Source organism: Ixodes scapularis, unplaced genomic scaffold (assembly GCF_016920785.2).
Source record: "Ixodes scapularis isolate PalLabHiFi unplaced genomic scaffold, ASM1692078v2 PGA_scaffold4__175_contigs__length_147842914, whole genome shotgun sequence".
NCBI classification, from domain to species: domain Eukaryota; kingdom Metazoa; phylum Arthropoda; class Arachnida; order Ixodida; family Ixodidae; genus Ixodes; species Ixodes scapularis.
Window position 1 is genome coordinate 70,979,573 of NW_024609879.1, and position 22,500 is coordinate 71,002,072.

The 22,500-nt window shown below is 48.1% G+C and overlaps 1 protein-coding gene across 1 annotated transcript; it reads right to left on the reverse strand.

Annotated features, from left to right (window-relative positions):
- Window positions 1-17,436: 17,436 nt before the first annotated feature.
- LOC121837788 lies at window positions 17,437-18,564 on the reverse strand (the record flags this gene model as incomplete). The annotated part of the gene is made up of 1 exon (XM_042293598.1): window positions 17,437-18,564. A coding segment is annotated over one exon (1,128 nt), but the record flags the coding sequence as incomplete, so codon positions are not given.
- Between the last annotated feature and the right edge of the window lie 3,936 nt (window positions 18,565-22,500).

Consider the following 22,500-nt stretch of genomic DNA (forward strand, 5'->3'; position numbering starts at 1 on the left):
AACCCAAACACATCGAGGGGCTTTAACCCCTGGGCTACCCTTTGCCGTTTGCACAGAGCGCGTCTGACAGTGTACCTCAGCGCTGTCGTAACTTGCGGCCGAGATTCTTATAGCCCTTGACACCTCATCCTTATATTTAGACCCTCAGCCACTATCTAATGCGCTTCTGATGATCCCAAAACGGTGAATATTTGACGCACATCTCCGAGAGATTCGGGAGTAAAAAGTAGTAAGTAGAGAGAGCGATTGCAATTGCGGAAAAACTACACTCGTCTTTACCTCCGAGACTTCCGTTGCAACTCAAGAACAGGAGGTGACGGACCCCTTCTACGTGGAGGAACTTTAAATGATAAATAATTTGTTCACTCTCGTGAAGTGTAAGCAAGCCCAATCTATCTCTTGTCGTGGTCTGCATCATCATTTCATAGGCCGCATGTGAAGTCGGTCAGCTGCTCTAGACGTGGGTGTACAATTTTCGCACAGCGCAAATTACAGATTAAAGTGCTTCCTCGAGGACTTGTGCACATATCCAGCTGATTTTTCGCTTCTGTCCGTGACCGTATTTGCATGGTTAATCAGAAGTACTTTGAGGAACTTTTTGCAAATTAATTCGACTGACAGAATGGAACGCAGCAGCAGACCATGACCGCGCTTTCTGAACAACGGCGTGCTAGGGGTCACACAAGTACAGAGGTCCCGTCCATGTCACAGGGGAACTATGGTTGCTGCCTGTCCGTAGAGTGACTTAAATCGGAGGGAAGTTCAATAATCCCGTGCCAAAACAACGACCTACGAAGCTCGAACACCAGCGCGAAGCAGCTCGAGTGAGGTGAAGTGGGGTTGGGTGGTTGTGCCCCTGGCGGCAAGCAAGTGAACTACATACAGAGAAAAAATGCCATTGACTCCCGGGGGATGGCAAAGGCCGTAAGAAGAGAAAAGAGCGCGAGCTTCCAGTCCGGCCGTGGTCAATGAACTTCTGTTTTTGGTATATTCATTACCTGCGGCTTCAGAAAGTGTTTAGTTTTGAGCGTTTTCTCTAGCTTCCAAAGCGCGCGCCCAGCTCTATTCTTTTTGGCACCATGGTTGCTTATTTTGTTATGCAGCACAGAGACCTGATATTCAATCTTTTGAGCCAAACTCCAGTCCTACTAAAGGCTTTTTTTGTGTTTTGCAGACACTGACAGGATCGCTTTACCATAAAAGCCTGTCCACACATGGAGCAGAGAGCTACAAGCACAGCGCAGACCTATATACGCTAAGTGCGTGTTTACAAGAGCTTTCACCAGCTTTGGATCGCACCGTCAAAACTGTTGCTCATGGCAGACGAAAAAAAGCTCATGACACGTAAGCAGCGCTACTTTAGCGCTTTGCTGCGCGTAAGAACCGGCCTTAATGCAGACATTTATTCGATTGTACAGACTTTCGCGTGGATGGCGGGAGCTAGTTCCGTCACTTTGAAGCATAGTTTGAGCACGCACAGGCTGGGTCTGTAATTCGCAGCTAACGGTCTACTAAAATATAATATGGCGTTGTTCCGCGGTCAACAGATCGCACGTTAGATGTGAACCCTTGTAGCTCTTTTGTAGCCTATTTGTTATTTTATTATGTGTGTGTTATATCTGATACTGCAGTTGAGCGATCGGGTATTTCACGCTGCCCCTGTTGCTAATACTCCGAATTCCTTGCAAAGAGTCAAGAAGCTGCCGGTGCCCCAATAAACGGTGTTTGGACTACGACCGGTTCGGTCAGACGTCCCAGTGTTCAAGCCATCGTCGACGCAAGTGCACTCTTCGGAATTCGGCTTATCGTAGATTCTACCGCTCAGGAACTCCGACTTCAGTCATCCTTGTATGCGATGTGTATCTACCAGGCAATAAAGCTACGTTTAACCTGAACTGGACAATTTCGCTTCGGAGATTTGTGGCTCGGGACCGAATGTAAAGGATGAGCCTTTATTCGCAGGGGACCAAGTGCAAGGGCCTAACAGATGGTCTTCGAGGTGCAATTGAAACGGTGTAATAGGTAGTCCCAACGGTGCTAGTGCGAGAGACTAATGGAGAGGTGCAACCGATACTCCCCTTCCCGTTCGTCCCCGAGGGGACTAATGGTTGTGGCAACGCACTTGCTCCCCTCGGGGAATAAGTAGCGCTTCCCTTTTCCTTAGAGTGTAGAGTTCGCTTGTCATTTTAAATCCGAAGCTCCTTATAAATATAATTTTATACTGCTATATACACTCTGCGGTGAATAACGAGGTTTTAGCAGTATTTTGCTACACTTGGAATAATTTTACGCATTTCAAAATAACTCTCCATTGCGTTCTAAACAGGTTCAATCTAAGTATGGGTCTCAACGTTTCCTAAACAAATCACGTTCACATTGGAGAACACGAAAACTGATGTTAAGCCTCCAAACTCGAGCTACAGAAATAGATGCTTGAGCATCTAAGGGCATCGTGAGCAAAAGTTTATCTGTAAATACAAGATTATTTTCTGATGGTAAACGCAACCTGCAGGAATTTGGCATCTTCGGTGCAACTGAGCGGACATAACTTTGAATATGTGACACGTTGCCGGGGTTTTTTTTGTGGCGACTTCAGTCGAGTAGTGAACGAATAAAACTTAGGTTGACACTGCCTCACTGGGCCAGTCTGAATCAAGGTTTCTCTTCCCTACTCAAGGATTTCATACTTTTAATGAGAAACTGAGTACTCTTTCGGATTTATATCGTCTTGAGCGACCTGAGTTTAAAATGCGCTTTTTTATCTTCGTCACATCAGTAGAATGATGGCATCTGTAATATGTAAGGGTTCTTTGCGTTTCAAAACTGTCGTCTGCTTGATGTTGGTATCCTCATCTTGCGCGTTTGTGAGCTCGGCTACCTTATGTTTCGACTTCCTTATCGTAGTATTTTACTTATTGCATCCACTGTTCGGATTTTCTGCGACAGAAAGCTTGTCTTCGTAGCTTATTTGGTGACGGAACGCATATGTGTCAGCCAGCTCCGCGGCTTTTTCATCTTGGGTTACACCTGCCCTGTGTTTCACCCAATCCGTCACGGACAACGGAATACCTAGATATATTGTTCTAGGCAGAGCACCTCTATTACTTTAACGAGATCTCTGAAAACATCTGTGCTTTTCAGCCATTTCACTATGTTGGCTCACAACGTGTAAGCGAAATCAGCATAGGACTGGCTGGGCTCTTTTTCTCCATTTCTGAGCTTCTGGTGGAAGGCTTCCGCGGACAATCTCTATCTTTTAAGCAGAGTCGCCTTCACGGTGCATTAGTTAGAAATTGGTTATCTGGGAGTCTAGATATAACTTGTGCAACTTTGCAAGGCAGCAGTGCCAGAAAACAAAATGGCCAGGACTCATTTGAGAATAACATATGTTTGCAGACTCGTTCAAAGTTAACCAAAAACAAACCAATGTGGTCTTCATTCTTAAATTCATTCATCTGAAAGATCTCCATGCCGCCGGCCGGACATTGGAGTCTGGTGCCTCGCGTTCTCGTTCGCGTCTGCTGATAGACGTTGTTCGAGATTAGCTTGCCTTTAGTGTTCTTTGGCTGCACGATGTGCCTAGTGTTTTCTGCATTGGTCTGCATCTCGAGTTGCTTGTCGCATTCGCGAAATGTCATTTTCCTGATATTTTCCCGCACCTTTTTAATTTCATCTTCACCGAACCCATTTTCGATCTCTAGAATCAAGGACGGTTTCATAACATAACTACTTCAGGAATATTGATCGTATGTACTCTAGCAAGCATTTCGTATTTTCGTACGATCCACCTTGATATTACCGTAAATATGACTACACTCTACAAACTTTAAAATTATGCGTTACCTGGCCCTAAAAACAAGAATAATAATACTGTGAAACAAGCTCTCCGCAAAACCTGTGCTCTACGCGTCTTACGACACACTGCAAATGTACTTCTGGAAACCTCAACAAATTCTTTCTCTGAAATATTTTCTAATGTAGAGCTCACCTTCGGCTCAAATAAATTCCACGGGAAAAAGAAGACAAAATAATGCGCGCGTCTAAAGCAGCATAAACTTTCCTTTGGATTTCCTTTCAACGCATGCCGGACTGCATTTCTCCCTAAGAGTTGTCGCGGTAGCTACCAGGTTGCGCAAAATTCTCAGCTTGAGCCACAACGAGAACAAACGAGCCAAGGCAACCCTCGGCGGGCCGTCTGATGTACGTTCTGAATGGCAAAGCCCTGGCGGCTGACAATGCGGTCGTTTGCTTCGGTGAAGGCAGAGGCCTCAGGGGGTGACCCAGTCGAGGTAGACGGCTACAACCCCCGATGCATTTTTGTCCAGGGCCAGAACGTAGGTCCGCGGTCACCGGACCCAGCTTCCTGTTATCATCACCATCGTCGTCGTCGATGCTTTAATGACACATCATTTGATGATAGCACTCGATGGCAATCCCATACCGTATTTCCTCGAGTAATAGGCGGACTATTTATCAACAAGTCCCTTGCGCCTACTTTCCCACAGAACACAAACACAGCCAATCATTGCGTTGCGCATAAATAACGTAGGGAATAAGCATATCGAGAACACGATTCTCCGTATAAATTCAATCCTTATAGATGGAATCTTCGCACGAAGACGTCATCTCTGTCCTGTAAACAGCTTTAATCATGATGTGGACCGCGGTGATTGCCAATCCGCGTGCTCCGCGGAAAAGAGAACACTCAGGTTTTCTTCATGAACAGTGTGGCAATTATTCGAGTAATTGCGGTATGTGTATGCCGCGCGTGTTCGCGGGTCATTATTATATACATGTGGTGACGTAACGAAATTGCATTACCGGCTGGATCCTGGTGTGATTAGAGGAGGATGTCTGCATCGATGAAAATGAGGTCCAACAGCCCCTCTCATTGGCCCGGACGTTTGTGAATTCGCAGCAGCCGCTTCTCTGGATGTTAAAGAAAGAGCAAGGCTAAGACCCGTCGACGATGGTTGCGTCGACCAATGTTTGAAAACCTTTGTTCCGGGTCTTCAAAAGGGTCTCTGTTGAACGAAGGTATAGTGACCGTCCCTGTAAGTGTGCTGTAGTTGGAGCACGGCCTCGCCGGGGTTTGGAACGTGACATGTTATACTGACACACAATGTGCAGGTATTTTTATGGTCCATCTGTCGTTTTCTTGTCGTTCAAATGACACGTGCGAGCCGGGGTAAAGTTAGGTTTGGTACATACGTGTGGTACGCGTTCCCTTCTCGAAGTAACTGAATAGCGTTATTCGTTTCTTTATCAAAATATAACGAAAGTGCATTACTATTTTTTTCTCCTAAAACGTAAAAAGGTCCTTACTTTGTTAGCAACAAAAACGTAACAAGGTACAAGCAGCGCGTTACCTACAAATTTGCAACCGAAGAGTATGCTGTTAAAAAGCTGTGAATGAAGAGCTGAATGTTGGTTTCCTCCATCGGCACCGTGGCCACACACTGCGGTCAGCCACAAACCAGCGTAGCGTATTTCACCGAAGTCTTTGAAGATGAGTTCGCGTTCACGAGAGAAATGGTTTATTGAAAGACGAAGATGTTAACCTAGCTGTATGATGCCGGTTTGCTACTTCGTACTGGGGAAAGGGAAGGGGAAATAAAGAATCGAGAGGAAGAAAAGAAGAACAGAAAGAAAGAGTACTCGTGAAAACATTCACGCACACATAAATTAACTAAACATAAAAAAAAAAAATTGACCTTAAACGCAAAAGTGGAGGAGCGTATGCGTCAATCGCAAGTACAAAAGGAACAGAAGGTGTAAAAAAAAAAAAAAAAAATGATTGGCGTGGTCGGTTCTTTCCTCTTTGTCTCTAAAGTGTCCTGTCCAGCCGGGTTTCTTTTAGATACTTGGTCAGCGCATTTGTTGCAACCTCAGCTTCTCCATAAGTTTGCCAAGGGCCAAGGAGTCGCTGCAGGGATAATGGTTGTCCGGATAGATGCAATGCCTGAGCCATGGTAGCACGTTCCTTCTCGTACAATCTGCATTCGCACAGGAGATGATGTTCGTCCTCAAGTGATGAGCACGGTTGGCAGAGTGGGGATGATGCTCTGCCGATCATGTGAAGATACTTCTTGGTGAAAGCAACACGCAGGCGTATTCGGTGAAGTGTGGACTGCTCACGCCGTCCAAGTCCTCGCGGTACACGAAACTGAAGTTGAGGGTCAATTTCATGGAGCCGCTTGTAGTGATAGTTTGGGCAAGACCAGAGGGAAGAACGGATGGCGCTTCCGATACGATTTGCCAATCGCCTAGCGTCTGCCTTTGAGTATGGAATACATATGATGGAATCTGATTTTCTTCCGTTTTTGGCAGCAATGTCTGCTGATTCATTTCCGGCGACTCCACAATGGCTTGGTATCCATTGGAAGAGAACTGTGTGTCCAGTCATGATTGTCTCATTGTGAAGGTGCTGTATTTTCCGTACTATTTGGATGTTCGCGCTTTTTACGTTTGGGTTTATCATGCTTTGCAGCGCCGCTCTAGAATCAGTGAATATCGTCCAGCTGGCTGGAACTTGTTCAATTATTAGCCTCAAGGCTTCGCGAATCGCAACTAGCTCTGCAGCTGTGGAGGACGTTGCATGACTAAGCTGTGCCTCAAGTGTGAAGTTCATCGACGGAACAGATATTCCTATGCCTGTGCTGTCTGACGCAGTGGATCCGTCAGTAAAGATATGTCGTCGTTTAGAATGGCGTTCCTGGATTATGGTAAGAGCATGCTGCTTAAGAGTTGTTAGTGCGCATTCTTTTCTTGAGGTAATTCCTGGAACATCAATATAAATTTCAAGGTCCGAGCGTAACCACGGAGGGAATGAAAATGTCTCTAAAGGTTCGAATCCATCAGGAAGCTCACTACTGAGAATGTTCAAAACCTGCGCGAAGCTTGAAGCCTTTCTAGTGCTACCAAGAGTGGCGAGATGATGTGCCTTATGGCGCGTGCTTTGTCGCAGGTGTGTACATAATATTTCCTGTGTCCTAAGAATAGCGATGGAGAACGCTCTGGCTTCTGCAACGCTTCCTGTGTTAGATGTGCATGAAGGAAGTCCGAGGCATGCGCGAAGGGCCTGAGCTTGCACAGATTCAAGCTGCTTCATGCTAGAACGTGAGATGTTGTACAACACTGGCAGACTATAACGCAAGAGTCCCACGAATAAAGCGTTGTAAAGTCTTTTACGGGAGGGGACGGAGGAACCCCACCTGGTGCCACTAATAAATTTGAGTATGTGTACTATGGTGACTAATTTTGCTTTCAGACGTTTCACATGAGGAGACCAACTTAGGGATCGATCAATTACTATTCCTAAGAAGGTATGTTTTCGGACGTAAGGGATAGCAAGGCCATCAATATATAGCCGGTACTTGTCCGTGTCGCGCCTCGTAAAGGCCATTGCCGCTGTTTTTTCTGGTGAAACTGTAAGTCCTCGTTCTTTTAGGTAAGAAGATATGATGATAATTGCTTTCTGCAGACGGATACGATTAAAGTGTTGTGAGATGGAGGATGTCCAAATACATATATCATCTGCGTAGAACGATGTTTTTGTAGACTTTGGAATCTTTTGTGCTAGTTTGATAAGACATATGTTGAATAGGACGGGACTTAAGACACCACCCTGAGGGACTCCGCGAGTGACACTGTGCATTGTAGTATTTCCTTCTGTAGTTGACATATAGATAAGGCGGCCATTCAAGTAACTTAATATCCACGCGAGAAGTCGTCCTTTTATACCAATATCACGTACAGCAGCGTGTATTGCCTCGTGCATAACATTGTCAAATGCACCTTTGACGTCAAAGAAGACAGCTGATGTAATTCGTTTTTCTTTTTTGGCTTGCTCGACGGATGAAACAAGATCTATTACACCATCAACGGAATTCCTTCCACGTCGGAAGCCAGACATGCTTTCAGGATAAATGTTCCGTTCCTCTAAGAGCCATTCCAAGCGCCCTAGTATCATCCTTTCCATTACTTTACATATGCACGAAGATAGCGCTATCGGGCGGAAAGATGTTATGTCAAGTGGAGACTTTCCCGGCTTCAAAACAGGTATAATTCTCGAAATCTTCCAGCTCTCAGGTACTACTCCAGATTCCCATGATTGGTTATACAAGTTGAGTAGTCTAGACTTTCCTTGTTCACCAAGATGAGCCAAAGCTGCATACCGTATATTATCTGGACCGGGCGATGATGGTCGATTGGATAAATTGAGTGCTTCATTTAACTCACTTAAGCTAAATAATTCATCAAAAAGAGTGCGGTTCTTTGAGTAGACTAAAACCTGGGCATTGTAACTAGTGCCTGTGGAGTTAGATGTCAGTTTCTGACAGTACTCTTCCGCTGTTGCGAGCTCTGGCTGACGGAGTCTAAGTGCTAGCGCCCGGAAAGGATAGAGTTGCTGAGGAGCTGTTTTCCGACCACGAGCAATTGACCAAATCTTTGTAAGGCGCTTCCGAGGGTCAAGGCTTTCACAAAGCGATTTCCATCGTTTCCACGAAAGTTTTCCAAAATAGCGCTGGATCTTTTTTTGAAGGCGTCGTGCCTGTCGCGTATCATCAACGCTTTTTGTTTTTCTGGCGCGTCGTTCAGACTGGCGACGAAGAGCGCGTAGCCTCTCATAATCTCCGTCGATGGATACTTTTTGATATGGTAGTGTGTACTCTTTCGTGGACATATCATTAGCGTGATTCAAGGCAGCTATGAACTCTTCGTTCGTAGTCGCAGACTGAGATGCAGTCTCCATTATGTTGCTTAATGTTTTCCAGTTAGTTCTTTTGACTGTATTTCGTGGAAGCGCCGAGTGAAACCCGTATATTAGTGTGTATGTGGGAATGTGGTCGCTCCCATGTGTCTCGATGTCAGCAAACCAGACAGGAGTTCGGGCTAATGATGATGAGGACAATGTTATGTCTAAGCAACTGCTTACAGAATTTCCTCTAAAAAAGGTAGGGCTTCCATCATTAAGAACTACTAGATTGTGTTGCTGAGCAATGTCTACAATATCTGTTCCGCGACAGTTAGCTTTCTTGCTACCCCACAAAGGGTGGTGTGCATTGAAGTCTCCAGTCAGTATGTGGGGTGAAGGAGTACTGCTGATGAGTGTGGCAAGCAAGTTTTTGTCGAGAGGCGCCCTTGGTTCTATGTAGGAAGCAATGACTGTGATTGTGGTTTTGTTGCAACGGACTGTTGCAGCAACATATTCATTGGTTCGATTAGGCGGAACACTGTGATTAATGTACGTCAAATTTTTACGTATGGCTAGCATAACTCTGCTTGGGTCTATTCCTCGAGGGGAATGAAATATTTCGTATCCTGAAAGACGCAATGTGTTTGGAACTCGAGACTCGGAAATGGCCATAACTGGACATCTATACTTATAGGCAAACTGGCGGAAATCTGAAAGGCGGCTGCGGAGGCCCGCAGCGTTCCATTGGAAGATAGTGGCTTTGGCGCGTACTTCTTCTGTTGTTAAATTGAATTAATGTTTTGTAAAAGGATTACCTACTTGCACCAAGAGGTGACAAGAGGCAACGCTATATCGATGATGGCTATGACTGCTTGGCACAATGGAGACTCGATGGAAACAAGGAGGTTGCGTACCAGGGTGGCGATTGTGTAGACAGCGCTCCCTAGGTTTTGAGTTCTCGGTGGTGAGGAGTGCGATGCTGTAAGTACCTTCCTGTTAATATGGCTTGTGGTGGGGGATGTTTCATGCTCCTCAGTGTGGCCTTTGCGGTATGGTCGTGGAACCACTGTACTCTCGTTTTTGTTAGTTTGTGCATCCCTCGTTTTAGAGGGCCACTTGGGTAGTGGTGGAAAATCGACATTGCTTGAAATAGATGAGACGTTTTTCTCAGTTGCCTCTTGAGCTATGGTGGTCTTGTTGGCTGACTGACGCTGCTCAGTTTCATAACGCTTGTTGGGCGACTTCACAGCTTCTTTTGCTGACAGGTAGTCAACCTTATTTGCGCTGCGGTAGTTCGATATAACCTTTTCTTTTCTATATACTGGGCAGTGCCGGGATGTTGAGTCATGCTGTCCTTTGCAGTTTACACATGTTGGTGCGTCTGCTTCGCATGTGAGGAGATCGTGATCGCCGCCGCAGCGACTACAGCTGAGTGGCTTTGAGCACGTGCTGGCTATGTGCCCAAAGCGGCGACATTTCAGGCATTGTCGAGGTTTTTCAACGTAAGGAAATATCTTGAATCTCATGTGTCCTACAGTGGCGTACTCGGGTATAGTTTCTGATGCGAAGACAAGCTTGATTACTTCTGACTGCCCCATTCTTCTGACCTGGGTGATTGATACCGGCGACTGGGCTAGTACTCTTGTCTCGGTGTGGAGCTGAACATCAGTGATCTCCTGGGAGACACCTCGGATTACTCCAACGGTTGAGGTTGTTGGGTGGGGCTCATAGATGGTGACCTTTATCCCGCACAGTGATGTAACTTTCAGCAGGGCTTTTGTTGATTCGACGTTCCTTGTGTCGAGACCGAGTACGTTCAGTCGGTGGTTAGGTCTAATATTCACCACGCCAGCCGGCGCGATGCTGTCAAGAGACTCTGTTAGAGTAAGAGGATTCACCTTGGTTATAATTTTTCCAGCATCGGCCGGTTTGATTATGACAGTAAGCCCGTGAGTAGGCTGTTGGGCTGACGTAGTGATTATGGTGCCGCTACTTGACCCTGATGCTTGCGAACCAAGTCGCCGTTTCTTTGTTTTCTTGGATGTTACCTCAGTGAATCCGGTGTCGTCCTCGATGTCGCTCATAGAGATCTCAGATGAGTCGTCGCAGATGCTGGATGCCCTTGAAGTGCTTCCAGTGCTGCAGATCGGCATGGCGGTCGGGTCGTCCATGAAAGACGAGTCCCCGAAGGGACAGGGCGAATGATTCGCCTTCAAGTGCTGTCGTGGAGGGCCTTACCTCACAATATATCGTTTTCAGAAGAATGTAGAAGAACCGGCACTTATATAAAAGGCTTGATTAGCGGAGCCAGGAAATCGAGCGTCCTTCTGAACCACGTCGTCGTCGTCTTTTTTTTCTTCGCGTTCACGAGCGATGCATTAAGCATTTTACTTCTAGCTCTATCAGATGGTAAACGGTGAAAGGAAAGAGCAAGCCACTTAACATGAAGTGAAAATTGACTTAACGGACACTGCATAAAAATACATTTAAAGCTTCTTTGAAACATGAAAGGTATTTCGTAGTCTTTTCACGAACATAAAATCGCTCAATATTTTGTTGTCAGACGCAGTTAAGGTGGAGCTCACGGCCCGTTCAAAGCCCCGCCCACAGATAAGGGTCCCCGCTACTGGATTAGCTTGGCTGCTCGGCCGAACACGCTCGGAAGTCTAGTGTTAGTCTTTCGCGACTTAGGTGCATCTAGTCTGGCGCCTACAAGTCGCCGCCTACAAGTCGTGTGAGCAGACGTGCGGCAGCCTCCGACATCGTCTGCTACCGTATTTACTCGAGTAATCGCCGCACTGTTTATGAAGGAAACCTGAGGGTTCGCTTTTTCGTGGAACACACCGAATGCCAATCACTGCGATGGACAGCATGATTCCAGCTGTTTACAGGACAGAGATAACGTCTTCGCGCAAAGATACCATCTGCGACGATTCCATTTGTATGGAGAATCGTGTTCTCGATCTGGTTATTCGCTTTGATAGTTATACGCAACGCAATGATTGGCTGTATATGTGTTCTCTGGCAAGGTAGAAGCAAAGCCATTGTTTACAAATAGTGCGGCTATTACTTGAGTAAATACAGTGTTTCACCTCCATGTATCGTTGCCTGCAATGCCTGAAAGAAGCGGACAAGAAAGCTGCTCGTCGGCGTCTGTTTTCGCCTTCGTTTGTTTGCTATTTCGTCACTGACTAAAAAACCTAAAACACTCGCAAGGCTCGATAATGAAAGCGGCGTTCTAGTGTTCCATGATGCCCGAGCGAAAGACCAATACAAGCGTGTCTTAGCCTCTTCGATAGGCGCTAAAAAGTGACCGAGGTCTAAAAAAGCAACAAAAATGCAGTCATTCAGCGATTATGACGGTATTTTTTTTTACATGACATCCGCGAGCAACGTGAGCGAGCGTCATGACGCACAATTAAAGTGTCACCTAAGAATATTCACTTTGTCAGGCCAGGTGCACTGTAAAACTTGAGAGCTACTTGCCTTTCGATGCGAAATGACGAGAACATATCTAGACTAACTTGATTCGCACCCTGCAGCCAAATGGCTAGCAAATTCTTATTTGTGTAGGTTTCATCTCGGTATTAAAAACAACGGTTGCAATCATGACGGTTGCACAATTCGCAGATAAGCGGGACCGCTTCTACGGGAACCACAATTGTATTCAGCATCATCACGCGCAAACGAATAACGCAAGCCAGATCGAGCAACATATTTGATGTGCGACACTAGGTTTGGCCAGTACCGCTATCACCGTACGGCTCTTCCGAAGGCGCGTAGTGCGATAAGTGTTTGTTGCAAACTACGTCGGTTGAAGAGATCTTCCTCTGAACACCCCAGAGAACGTAAAACAACGTGCACTCGTACAAAATGACAGGAGGACACTTAAAAAAAGCGTTGCAAAAAAAAAAAACATTTCAAACAATCTAATTGGGACACGCCTGTAAAAAAAAAAACTTTCCGAAAAAAAATAGACCAATAATAACGGCGAGAGATTCAGTTGAAATTCTCGGTCGTGAAGGCGAAGCCGATCCACCTCTCCTCCACGCTCCCGAAGTGCCGGGAGCGAGCACAAGTGGAAAGGGGGTGACTGCTGATTAAATCGCGTCTCGCGCCGTCAATAATGCTATAAAAAATGTTTTTCGCGTAAAACTAATTTTCTTGACACAAATGTGCCTACCAAATTGCTAAACTAAAAAAAAACAACTTTTTTTTTCTTTTCAAAAGATTTTAAAGACCGCTTACGGGTAGGAACGCGAAAGCATTCGTATACGTAGCGTATTCCTACAAGCTGTGCACCCCGCTGTTTTCCGCGGAGGTCGATCGGGCAACCGTCTTGGCAGAGCGACGGGCGCGCGCGGCGGCCGCGCGCGCATTATACCCTCTTGTTTTTACCGCCGCGCGGGCTGCAGCGCCCCGAGGAGGCTTCTCTGTGGGGTGGCGTTCCTTGAAACTATGACGCGTCGCAGCCAGGGGGCTTTAGGTGCCTTTCGCTTAGGCAATGGGAAAATGGGAATTTATTTGCTGTTTTCCGCGGTTACAAAGGCCGCCGGCTCCGCTCTATGGACAGTTAATGTTTCCGCATTAAAATGCGCATCTCGACGAGATGCGCTGTTTCAGCACGTACTTCGTAGACGCCGGCAGCCATGCTCGTCATCGTTTCACACCAATGCGAAAAATGGCAATTTCGGGGTACTTTTGAGTACAACAATGAGCATACCCTATTGAAAATTCCATCAAGGTACGTAATTTGGGACATTGACTGCCAGTCAGCAGCCTTGGTGGAAGGTGATGGACCATCAGACGTCATCTGATGGTCCATCAGATGACGTCTGACTGCCACTGCCAAGGGAATTTCATCAACAAGGGTAGTATTTATATAAGAGTAAAGCTATACGCACTCATAAATATCACTAAATGCCTTGATAAAACAAAATGTTCGAGAAAGAAAAAAGAAAAAAAAAGCAGTACCCTTGCGTATCGGACCCGCGACCACTTGCGTACAAATCGGGCACCTTAACCCCTATGCATGCCCCTTTTTTTTTCCTTCTTTTTATTAAAAGTATGTCTATTTACAAAGTTTTAAAATGATCACATTGGTTGCCATACACTTATGTCAGTGAGCACTGTTTGACAGGCGAGGACCGCGATTCACACACAAATTCAAAATGTATCTCGCTCAATCATTTCTCTGTAGCGTCACACGCACCCCAAGCAGCCACTCGCGCAGTGGCCCGGGAATCCTTGTTTACCACTGAGCCTTTAGAGCGCGGATATGCATACGCGTTCCAAATAGCGACCAACATTCAAGCCCTTGTTGTTCCGTCGCCTCAAGAAGGCTGCTCACGTACAGAAAGCCGTCGCAGAAGTGTTGCCAGGCGGGCTTGGATCCCTCTCGGACCTCCAAGTGATCCGTCCTCGACCGCCACAGCGCATATAGACCGAGGAGTGCCAGCAGCTCCCATGCCCTACTCTGTGCACTGTCGCCGAAAAGCAGAAATTTCGCGCTCTTCCACTCTACGTAAAGATCTATCTGCAGCACTGCTCGAAGCTCTGCCCAAAAAAGCTCCGCATTCGTACAGTACAAAAACACATGTTCAAGTGTTTCGGGAAACGGACACAACGCATAATTTGTTGACCACGGTTCAAAGAAACCTTTTTTAACCAGCCACGTCTTGACCGGCAGTACTTCGAAATGGAAGCGTAGGAAAAAATTCTTGACTGCCGTTCTGACAGGGTATCTACGTAATCGACGATATACATCCGATTTATCCACACTTCCCGGAAAGCTGCGATAGAGTGGGGGCGGTATGAGCAAATCAACTGTGTCCCAGTATAGAGATTTCTTTTTATCTTTCTGCAGGTACTCGTCGGAAAAGCGGGCTCGGAAAAATTCCTTCGCCGCTGCTGTTTCCTGGTAAAACTTCAGAGCACGTGCTCGGAAGTCTCCAGTGTCCCCCTTGAGCCGCGGCCCCAAAACGCTTCCTCCCAGCTCCTTAAACGCAGAAATCACGAGAGGATTGCCTTGATCGCGAAAAAATAGGAAACGCTGTACTTTCAGCTTAAGTTCTACGTTTACAAGGCCCAACTTTCTTTTCTTCTGGCTTACAAATAGGTTGTCACGCCTCGTACGTTCAAAACCCGAGTCCCAGATAAACGTTGCGAAAAATCGATGCACCTTCGCCACGTCACTTTGGGAGCACGGCAACACTTGTGCTGCGTACCAAACGGTCGGGAAAAAAACAGAGTTACAAATAAATGCGCGATTGAACAAAGAGAGTTCCCTAGCATGCCAGTCAAGCACCTTACTTCTGAGGCGATTAATGTCCAAACCACCGCATCGGCCACTCAGTTTCTCTGCGGTCAAACTGAGCCCTAGGTAATTCGAAACGCTCGTCGTCCAGGTGACACCGAGGAACTGCTCCGGTTTCAAGTCCCAGTCTCCAAGCCAGGCTCCGACAGATTTGTCTGTGTTCATCGCCGCACCCGAGACACTGCAGAAGTCTGCGATGTGTTGGGTTACAGCGCGCACTTGCATCCTTGACGAGCACAACACCGTGACGTCATCTGCGTAGGCGAGCACTTTAAGCGTACCCGACGCTAGGGACAGCCCACGAATGCTCGCGTCACCGATAATGGCCCTGCACAACGGTTCCAGGTACAATGCGAACAGAATAGGCGACATCGGGCAGCCTTGTCGCACGGATCGGGTAACTGCAATGGGAGCCGTCCTGTTGTCGTTGACCAGGAGCCGCGTCGTGATGTCACGGTAGCACAGCTGCACATATCGTAGCAGTCGCACCCCGATCCCACAGTCCTCCATGAGCCGGAAGAGGAACGAATGGCGAACCCGGTCGAAGGCTTTGCTCAGATCTACCTGAAGCACTGCCACTGGAAGCTTCAACACCTGCGCTGCCTCGCACACGATTCACATCGCGTGCAGGTTGGTGCTGATGGTCCGTCTCTTGATGCCGTAGGCCTGACGCTCTCCGACAACGTCCCGTAGACCCCACTCCAGCCGCTTTGCCAGAATCTTGGCTAGGATTTTATAGTCGCTTGTTAGCAGACTGATGGGCCGGAAATGGTCGACCTTCGGGGTACCCTTTGAGTTTTTCTTCTGGATGAGCACCGTTACCGCCTTTCGCATGGATGGTGGCAGCAGTCCTCGCTTCAGTACGTCGGCGTACACGTCTCGTAGGATAGGACACAGCTGGGATGAGAACGTCTTGTAGAACTAGCTACCGAGCCCGTCCACTCCTGGCGATTTGCGCGGAGCTAATTCCTTGATGGCTTCCTCAACCTCTGATGCCGTTATTTTCCGGTTCATTTGTTTTCGGACCTTTGGGGATATCTTGGGCAGCGCCACTCCAGTCGTTTGGAGAACGCCGTCGTCCTCCACTCTCGTGAACAGGTCGGTGGAGGCCTGCAAAAACGCGTCTTCGATTTCTTCTTGCCGGGAAACCTCGACGTCGCCTACTTGGAGCTTCCCGATCTTGTTGCGTGAAGCGTGCTGGCGTTCCTTCGTCTTGAATATTTTGCTCGGCTGTTCATCTCTCTCGAGGAACAGCGTTCTGCTTCGGACCATGGCACCGCGGTACTCCTTCTCGAGAAGCTCCAGAATATTTCCTTTGCAATCGCGGATATCTTGACTGTAGAGTCCCGGGGAACGATTTTCCTCTGCGATGAGGATTTCCAGGATCTTCATCAAGCGGCGCTTTTCCGCCCTTTCGCGCGCCGCTTTTTCCTGGCTGTGCCGGAACGCTTTGAGCTTGACGTCCTCTTTCAGCTTTTCCCAGGTTACCGCGTTCATGGGCACACCTCCCGTTTTGCCCTCGAGAAGCTCCTTTATCTGCGTGCGCAGTTGTTCGTCTTCGATGAGGCTTTCGTTTAGCTTCCAGCTACTCCACCAAGAGGACTTCCGGGTTCGCGGCACGGGTCTGCCCAGCGTTACCCTGACCAGAGCGTGGTCCGAGAACGCCAAGGGTAGGACTTCTAGCACAGGCGTCATTGCTAAAAATTCTCCCGAGAGGTAAATACGATACAGTCGAGCATGGCAATTTCCTTGCCAATGCGTGTACGTTGGGTCGGCTGTTTTCTCGTTGTCCTTAGCATCCACCAGGTCGAAGTCGCGGAGCAGTTTTCGCAGTTCCAGCCGACTGACATCCGCTCTCAGCCACTTTGAGCAATCCCTCTCGGCCAGCACACAATAAAAATCACCAGCGAGGATCGTTCGACAAGGCATGTCGAGATACTGGCGAAGATTTTTGAAAAAGTCCCGTCGCTCAGTCGCGTCATTAGGTGCATACGCAGATACACGCCTGTGAAGCTGTCCGCAGTGCAGCATTTCTACAGCGCACACCCGTCCGTTTCTGTCTCCCTCCCAATCGGTGCAGATTGCGATGTTTTTCTTCTTGCGAATCATTATCACCGTTCCTCCGCTCTGTCCAAATGCCCTCGACAGGAAGATGACGAAGTGACGATCAAAAAAGCGCGTCAACTCCTCCACTTGACCGTCTGTGGCAATCTTGGTCTCTTCCAAGAAAGCGACATCAACCCGCTCGCGCAGAATCGTGTCCAGCACCCATTGCTTTCTTCTCGCCAGAAGACTTACACAATTGAGGGTTGCAAACTTGAGGGGTCGCATATTGTGGAAAAGGGGGTGCTGGTGAAGTCATGCGACGAGGACACTTTCGAGAGATGAGTAGTGAGCAGAGAGAAAAACAAAAAGAAGTGACCTACGGAGGGGCCGGCCGACGTCGCTCTTCCGTCGGGATGCGCGGCTTCGGGTTAAGGCGCTCCTTCCGTGTGGTGTTCTTGTGCCACTTGAACTCAGAGCGTGCTGATGCTTCCCCTGGCCGCATGGTGCACGTTTCACTGGCGTCGCTAAGGTCGGAGTTATCGTCGCTCAAACTGACCTGGTTCGTGTCTTTCGATTCCAGAGCTTGGATGGCCTCTACGTCTTTTGGTATAGACATTTGGACGTCGCTCGATATGACAGGGCTGCTGCTCGACGCTTGCGCATGGTCGAATTTCATGGCGTCCCCCTCGGGCTGCACTTGTGGAGGGTGCACTTCTTTCAGTACATCGACCGGGGCCTCTTTCGCACCGACTGTGGCGGAAACCTCAGTTTCGACGTCCCTTGCGGCCTCCTCTGCCTCTTCCTCGTCCATGTTGAGGACACCATCTCCATCCACCACCACTTCCTGCGTCACTGTAGCGTAGGTACGGACGCAGTTGTCTCGTTCATGTCCAAAGCGATGGCATTCGTCGCATCGCGGCACACGACACTCTCGTCGAATGTGTCCCGTACCTTTGCAGCGTAGACATAATGGATCACGTCCCGGAATCACGACCAGAACGTTGCCACCAGCAATCCTCAACTGGTGCGGAATGCGTTCTAAAGTGACGCCCTCCTTTAGGCTTAGCCGCACCAGTCTGGTTGTCGACTGGACGCCGATGAATCCTTCCGCCTTCCATTTTTCACGCGTCAGGTCCTGAACCTTCCCAAAGGGATCTAGGGCAATCCTGACGGTTTCGTCTGACGCGTGGAAGGGGAGCCAATGCAGTTTCATGCGGACGTCTGCGTTCTCCGGGTCCACGACGGTGCAACGCTTGCCCTTTACCTCCAGTTCCTTGGCGGTGACCAGGCGCAGCTTGGCTCCCTCCGTCTTGAACGTCACCATCCAGAGATGATTCATTTTGTAGGCGCCCAGCGCCTCGATGTGCCCAATCACACCAAGACGTTCCATCTCGGCCCTGAAATCGCCTATCTTGTATGGACGAGCACTCACGTCACCGTGCAGCAGCACAGAGTTGCGCACAATGGCTCCTGATGGCAGAGGAGGCAGAACAATGCGATAATTCGAGTTAGCCGAAGAAACAGATGAACCGCGGCCGGCGAGGGCCGTTATCGACGCTCCTGAGGAGCTCATGATTCTCCAACTGTAGTGCTCGGAAGCCGGAAGTAGAATGGCTATGCCATGCCCCCGCTATGTTAACTCGATTTGACTATTCGTTTCATACGAGATGCTTCTGCTGCAAATGCAGTTAAGCCGTCAGCGTGTTATGCAAAGCACTCGTACATCACTCGCCGTACTACAGTTCTACTCACCTGCCATGTAGAGTCCTTTCGCGTCGTAGAACAATCCTTTTGTTCGCGCGTCACCGGCCCAGTAGACCTGGTACACCTTGTCGTCTTCAACTATACCGCTAAAGTCCCTTACATCGTTGGAACTCACAACAGGCTGGGTCTTGTCGAGTAGAATTTCTACTAAAACATAAGACATTGTAGAGCCCGGGCAGGATCGACAGGTTGAAGCAAGCGGGCAAACAAAACGAGTCGAGAGCGATCGTTCATGAAAGATCTGCGAAGTCTCTATGGGCGAAGCGAAGTGTCGTGTTCGGCGTTTCGGCAGGCTTCTGATCAAGGTTGTCGGTCGGCTGCGTGTCATATCTCTAACGTCAGCGGTTTTATGGGCTCACGTCCCGAAATCGTTTTCTCGTGCATAGATTACTTTTCGTATTCATAGATTTGACGAAATAGTGGTATCCGAACGAACTTTACGTCCTTTGACCGTACGTCTGTCTGCACGTCAAAGCTTTTTGACGTACAGTCAGAGACAATCGATGTACAGTCAGAATCGCCACCAAGACATCCTGATGGCATTTAGCGGCGGCCGACTGCCACCAGGAAACCATCAGAAAGCCGACAAGCGGAGTCCGACTGGAGTTTGACTGTCGGTCAGAGTAACTTGTTGGGCAATCAGACATGCATGACGTACAGTCAGGCACAGCCAGCGGCCCACTAGAAAACATTGACTGCCAAACAGGGTTACATTGATGGATTTTTCCTTCGGGTATCTAGATTATTTCTTTCTCAAACATAGCACAATACGATTAAAATACTAGTACGGTACGGAGATACAATTTTTGCAACCAACTTTTCACAGGTGAATCCTCTCTCCAGCCGATGAGAGATGTAAGCTCGGTGTAAGCGTGGGGCGGGGCTTAGCGGGGTGCAGCCTCCACCTTCGACACCTAAATTGCGCCTAACAACGTAAATATTTCAAAACACTTAATGGTGTTTATTAAATTACGTGTCCCATTTAGACCTTTATAATAGATATTTCTTTATTGCAGTGTCCCCTCGAGAGTGATAGAGCACACGATAGGATTGTGGGGACGCCCGATCCTAATCTTCGCACTGGCTCTGCTCAACGTGAACGAGGAATTTTAGATGTTTTATTATAGCATGTTTTACTGTGCGAACGAATATCTCATGGCTATCAATCAGTATATTTATAATGATATTATTACTATAGCCTTCTTTGACGCGGCACGTAAAGTTGCATGTAAGAAGGATGACCCGCGTCCTAGCGGCCTACAATTCGGAACCTCCGTCTGAACCACAAAAAAGAGGTCGTGTTTTGGAACTAACCGCAGCGCTCGAGTATGTCGATTCTGCCTTTCAAGGGATCTAAGTTAGTGCAAGTCGCGTAGAATTCGAACATTCCTTTACTCCGTAAGGCCTATGTCCAGATTCAGTGGCTGCTGCTTTAAATTGAACCAACAGCAATTTTAATCAGGACAGTCGAACGACTCAGTTTATTTATGACACCTTGTGCTTGCTCCAATGAGCAAGGCAGAACCCCTCCTTTCCTATACATGGCTTGCATCAACGTCATACGATGACGCCAAGCGCACATAAGCGAGCGTGGTTATGTCTGCGGCCATTCTCAGCGAGATCCTCGATAACCGGCGCCACGTTATAGGCTGTAGCAGCTACGTATTCCGTTGACAGTTTCATCGGCATGCCCAGCGACAGAGTGGCCGTCATCTTAGATAAAGTACGACTGGCAGAGAAGGGATGCGGCCGCACATTACTATATTGCCGGGACTCATTTCGTGGCGTCGGGTGACGGCACGTTCTCACGTTGTTTACATCACGCACGCCTTTAAATTGGATTTGCCCGTTCGTGATGTGGATGCTCCTTGCCTTTCGATTTATAATGGTGTTTCTGCATTTCGAGCGACAAAAGGGGGCCCCTCGCCGCGTACGGGTGACCCTGCCGGGCCGCGAGCCCGGTCAGCGGCGATCGGTCGGCGGCGGCCCCCAGGTGCACGCACCCCAAGACTTCGCGACATCGGCTTGAGCCGTTGCGACACAGTAATCCTTGTGTTCTTTACCAGTTGTTCGCGAAATCGTCACTATACTTGAAACAACTCTTAAATGCGGCTCCAAGAGCCGCTCTTCAGAAATTAGTGGGAATTTCATTGATTCATATGCCTCGCACCGTATAATGAAGCTTCTTTTGCCGGCACGACAGCCATTCTCGTCAACACATCATCTGCGGCATATAAGAAATTCCTTCTCGCAGCGCAATCCCGCGAACGCCGAATAATTCCGCAAGTACTGGCTGAACGTCGTCATCGTTGGCTCCGCGAGTTTCTTTCAAGTTCGGATGTCAAAAACTAGATAACTTTTGTTAAAATTGCGGTCTCTCTAAGCGCATCTCCAGATACTTAGCGAAACCCTATGCTTTAAAAGCCGCATACTCCCGGTGTGAAGTCACCCACTAGAGTGATGCGAGGTCGGTCCATCTCAGCGTGGCGTCACGTAGAAGGTATGCATCTGACACCATTTCCGATATATCAGATTCAGCAGCAAAACCCCCTCTTTTATGCAGGTTTACTGCTTATCATGAGTCACATAGCTCATGGTACAGATGCTCCGGGACCTTGAAAAAAACCCATTTGATTCAGAACTTGCGCTATGAAGATTGTATACGCAACTCCGCTCACCTGCTTTGCAGCGTATACGTGGGTTGAAGAAGCACTTGACCTTAAACTCTATGTTTCCGCATTTCAGAATTTAGCTTTTGAATTCTTTAGGAGGTGTCCGGCGTTCCTACTGGTTATTTTCTTTTTCTCGCTTCTTGTCAACTTTTGTAAAGGAAATGATCCGCTGATCTTTGAGACTTAAGCCCTGTTCACACATACAGCGGAGCGCAAAGTCAGCGCCTCATGAGCGCTTGAAAGAGTGCTCTTGTCGCGCTTTCTAGCGCGTGACTTAGTTCTAATATAGCGCACGATTAGCGCTTCTGTAGCCCCTTGCTAGCGCTTTAGTAGCACCTTGTTAGCGCTTTTTGTACAGCGGTTACTGCTGCGGATTAGTGCGTGAACTACGGTTCCGGTTATTGTTGCGGCGTGTGCATCCGCATCACCATGGTGGACATGTGGGACGCTGAAATAGAAACGCGACAAATGCTGTTACATACGGAATTAGTGCATATGTATGGGGACGGCTTAACGCGCAGATGCGGGAAAACTTTCGCCACCGAGATACCGACGGGTACCCGGCCAACCTTGTTCCTAGGCTGAGGGACCAAGATACAGAGCTCTTTCAAATGTGATTATTTTGTAACTGGCTGTCTTTAAAATAAGGGTCACGCATGTTGAATAGAGAGCGATGAGTTTTCACCCAATCAATCAGTCGAACAAAGTCCACGACTCTGGACTGTCTGCCCGACCCTTTGCTTGGGGAGTGGCTCTTTTGCTTCCTCTTCTTTTAATGTCCAAGGAAAAACAACAACAACGACATCACCGCGCACGCGCTGTTCCGCAGCAGCAAGTACGACATTTGGAGCTTGAGAGCGCTAATCGAACGCTGCTGAAGCGCTAACCGAGCGCGTACTGAAGCGCCTTTGAAGCGCTAACCGAGCGCCTACTGAGGCACTTCTGGAGCGCTGACCGAGCGCTACGTCACGCGCAAGTCGGTGCCATATGAGCGGCTTACAGTG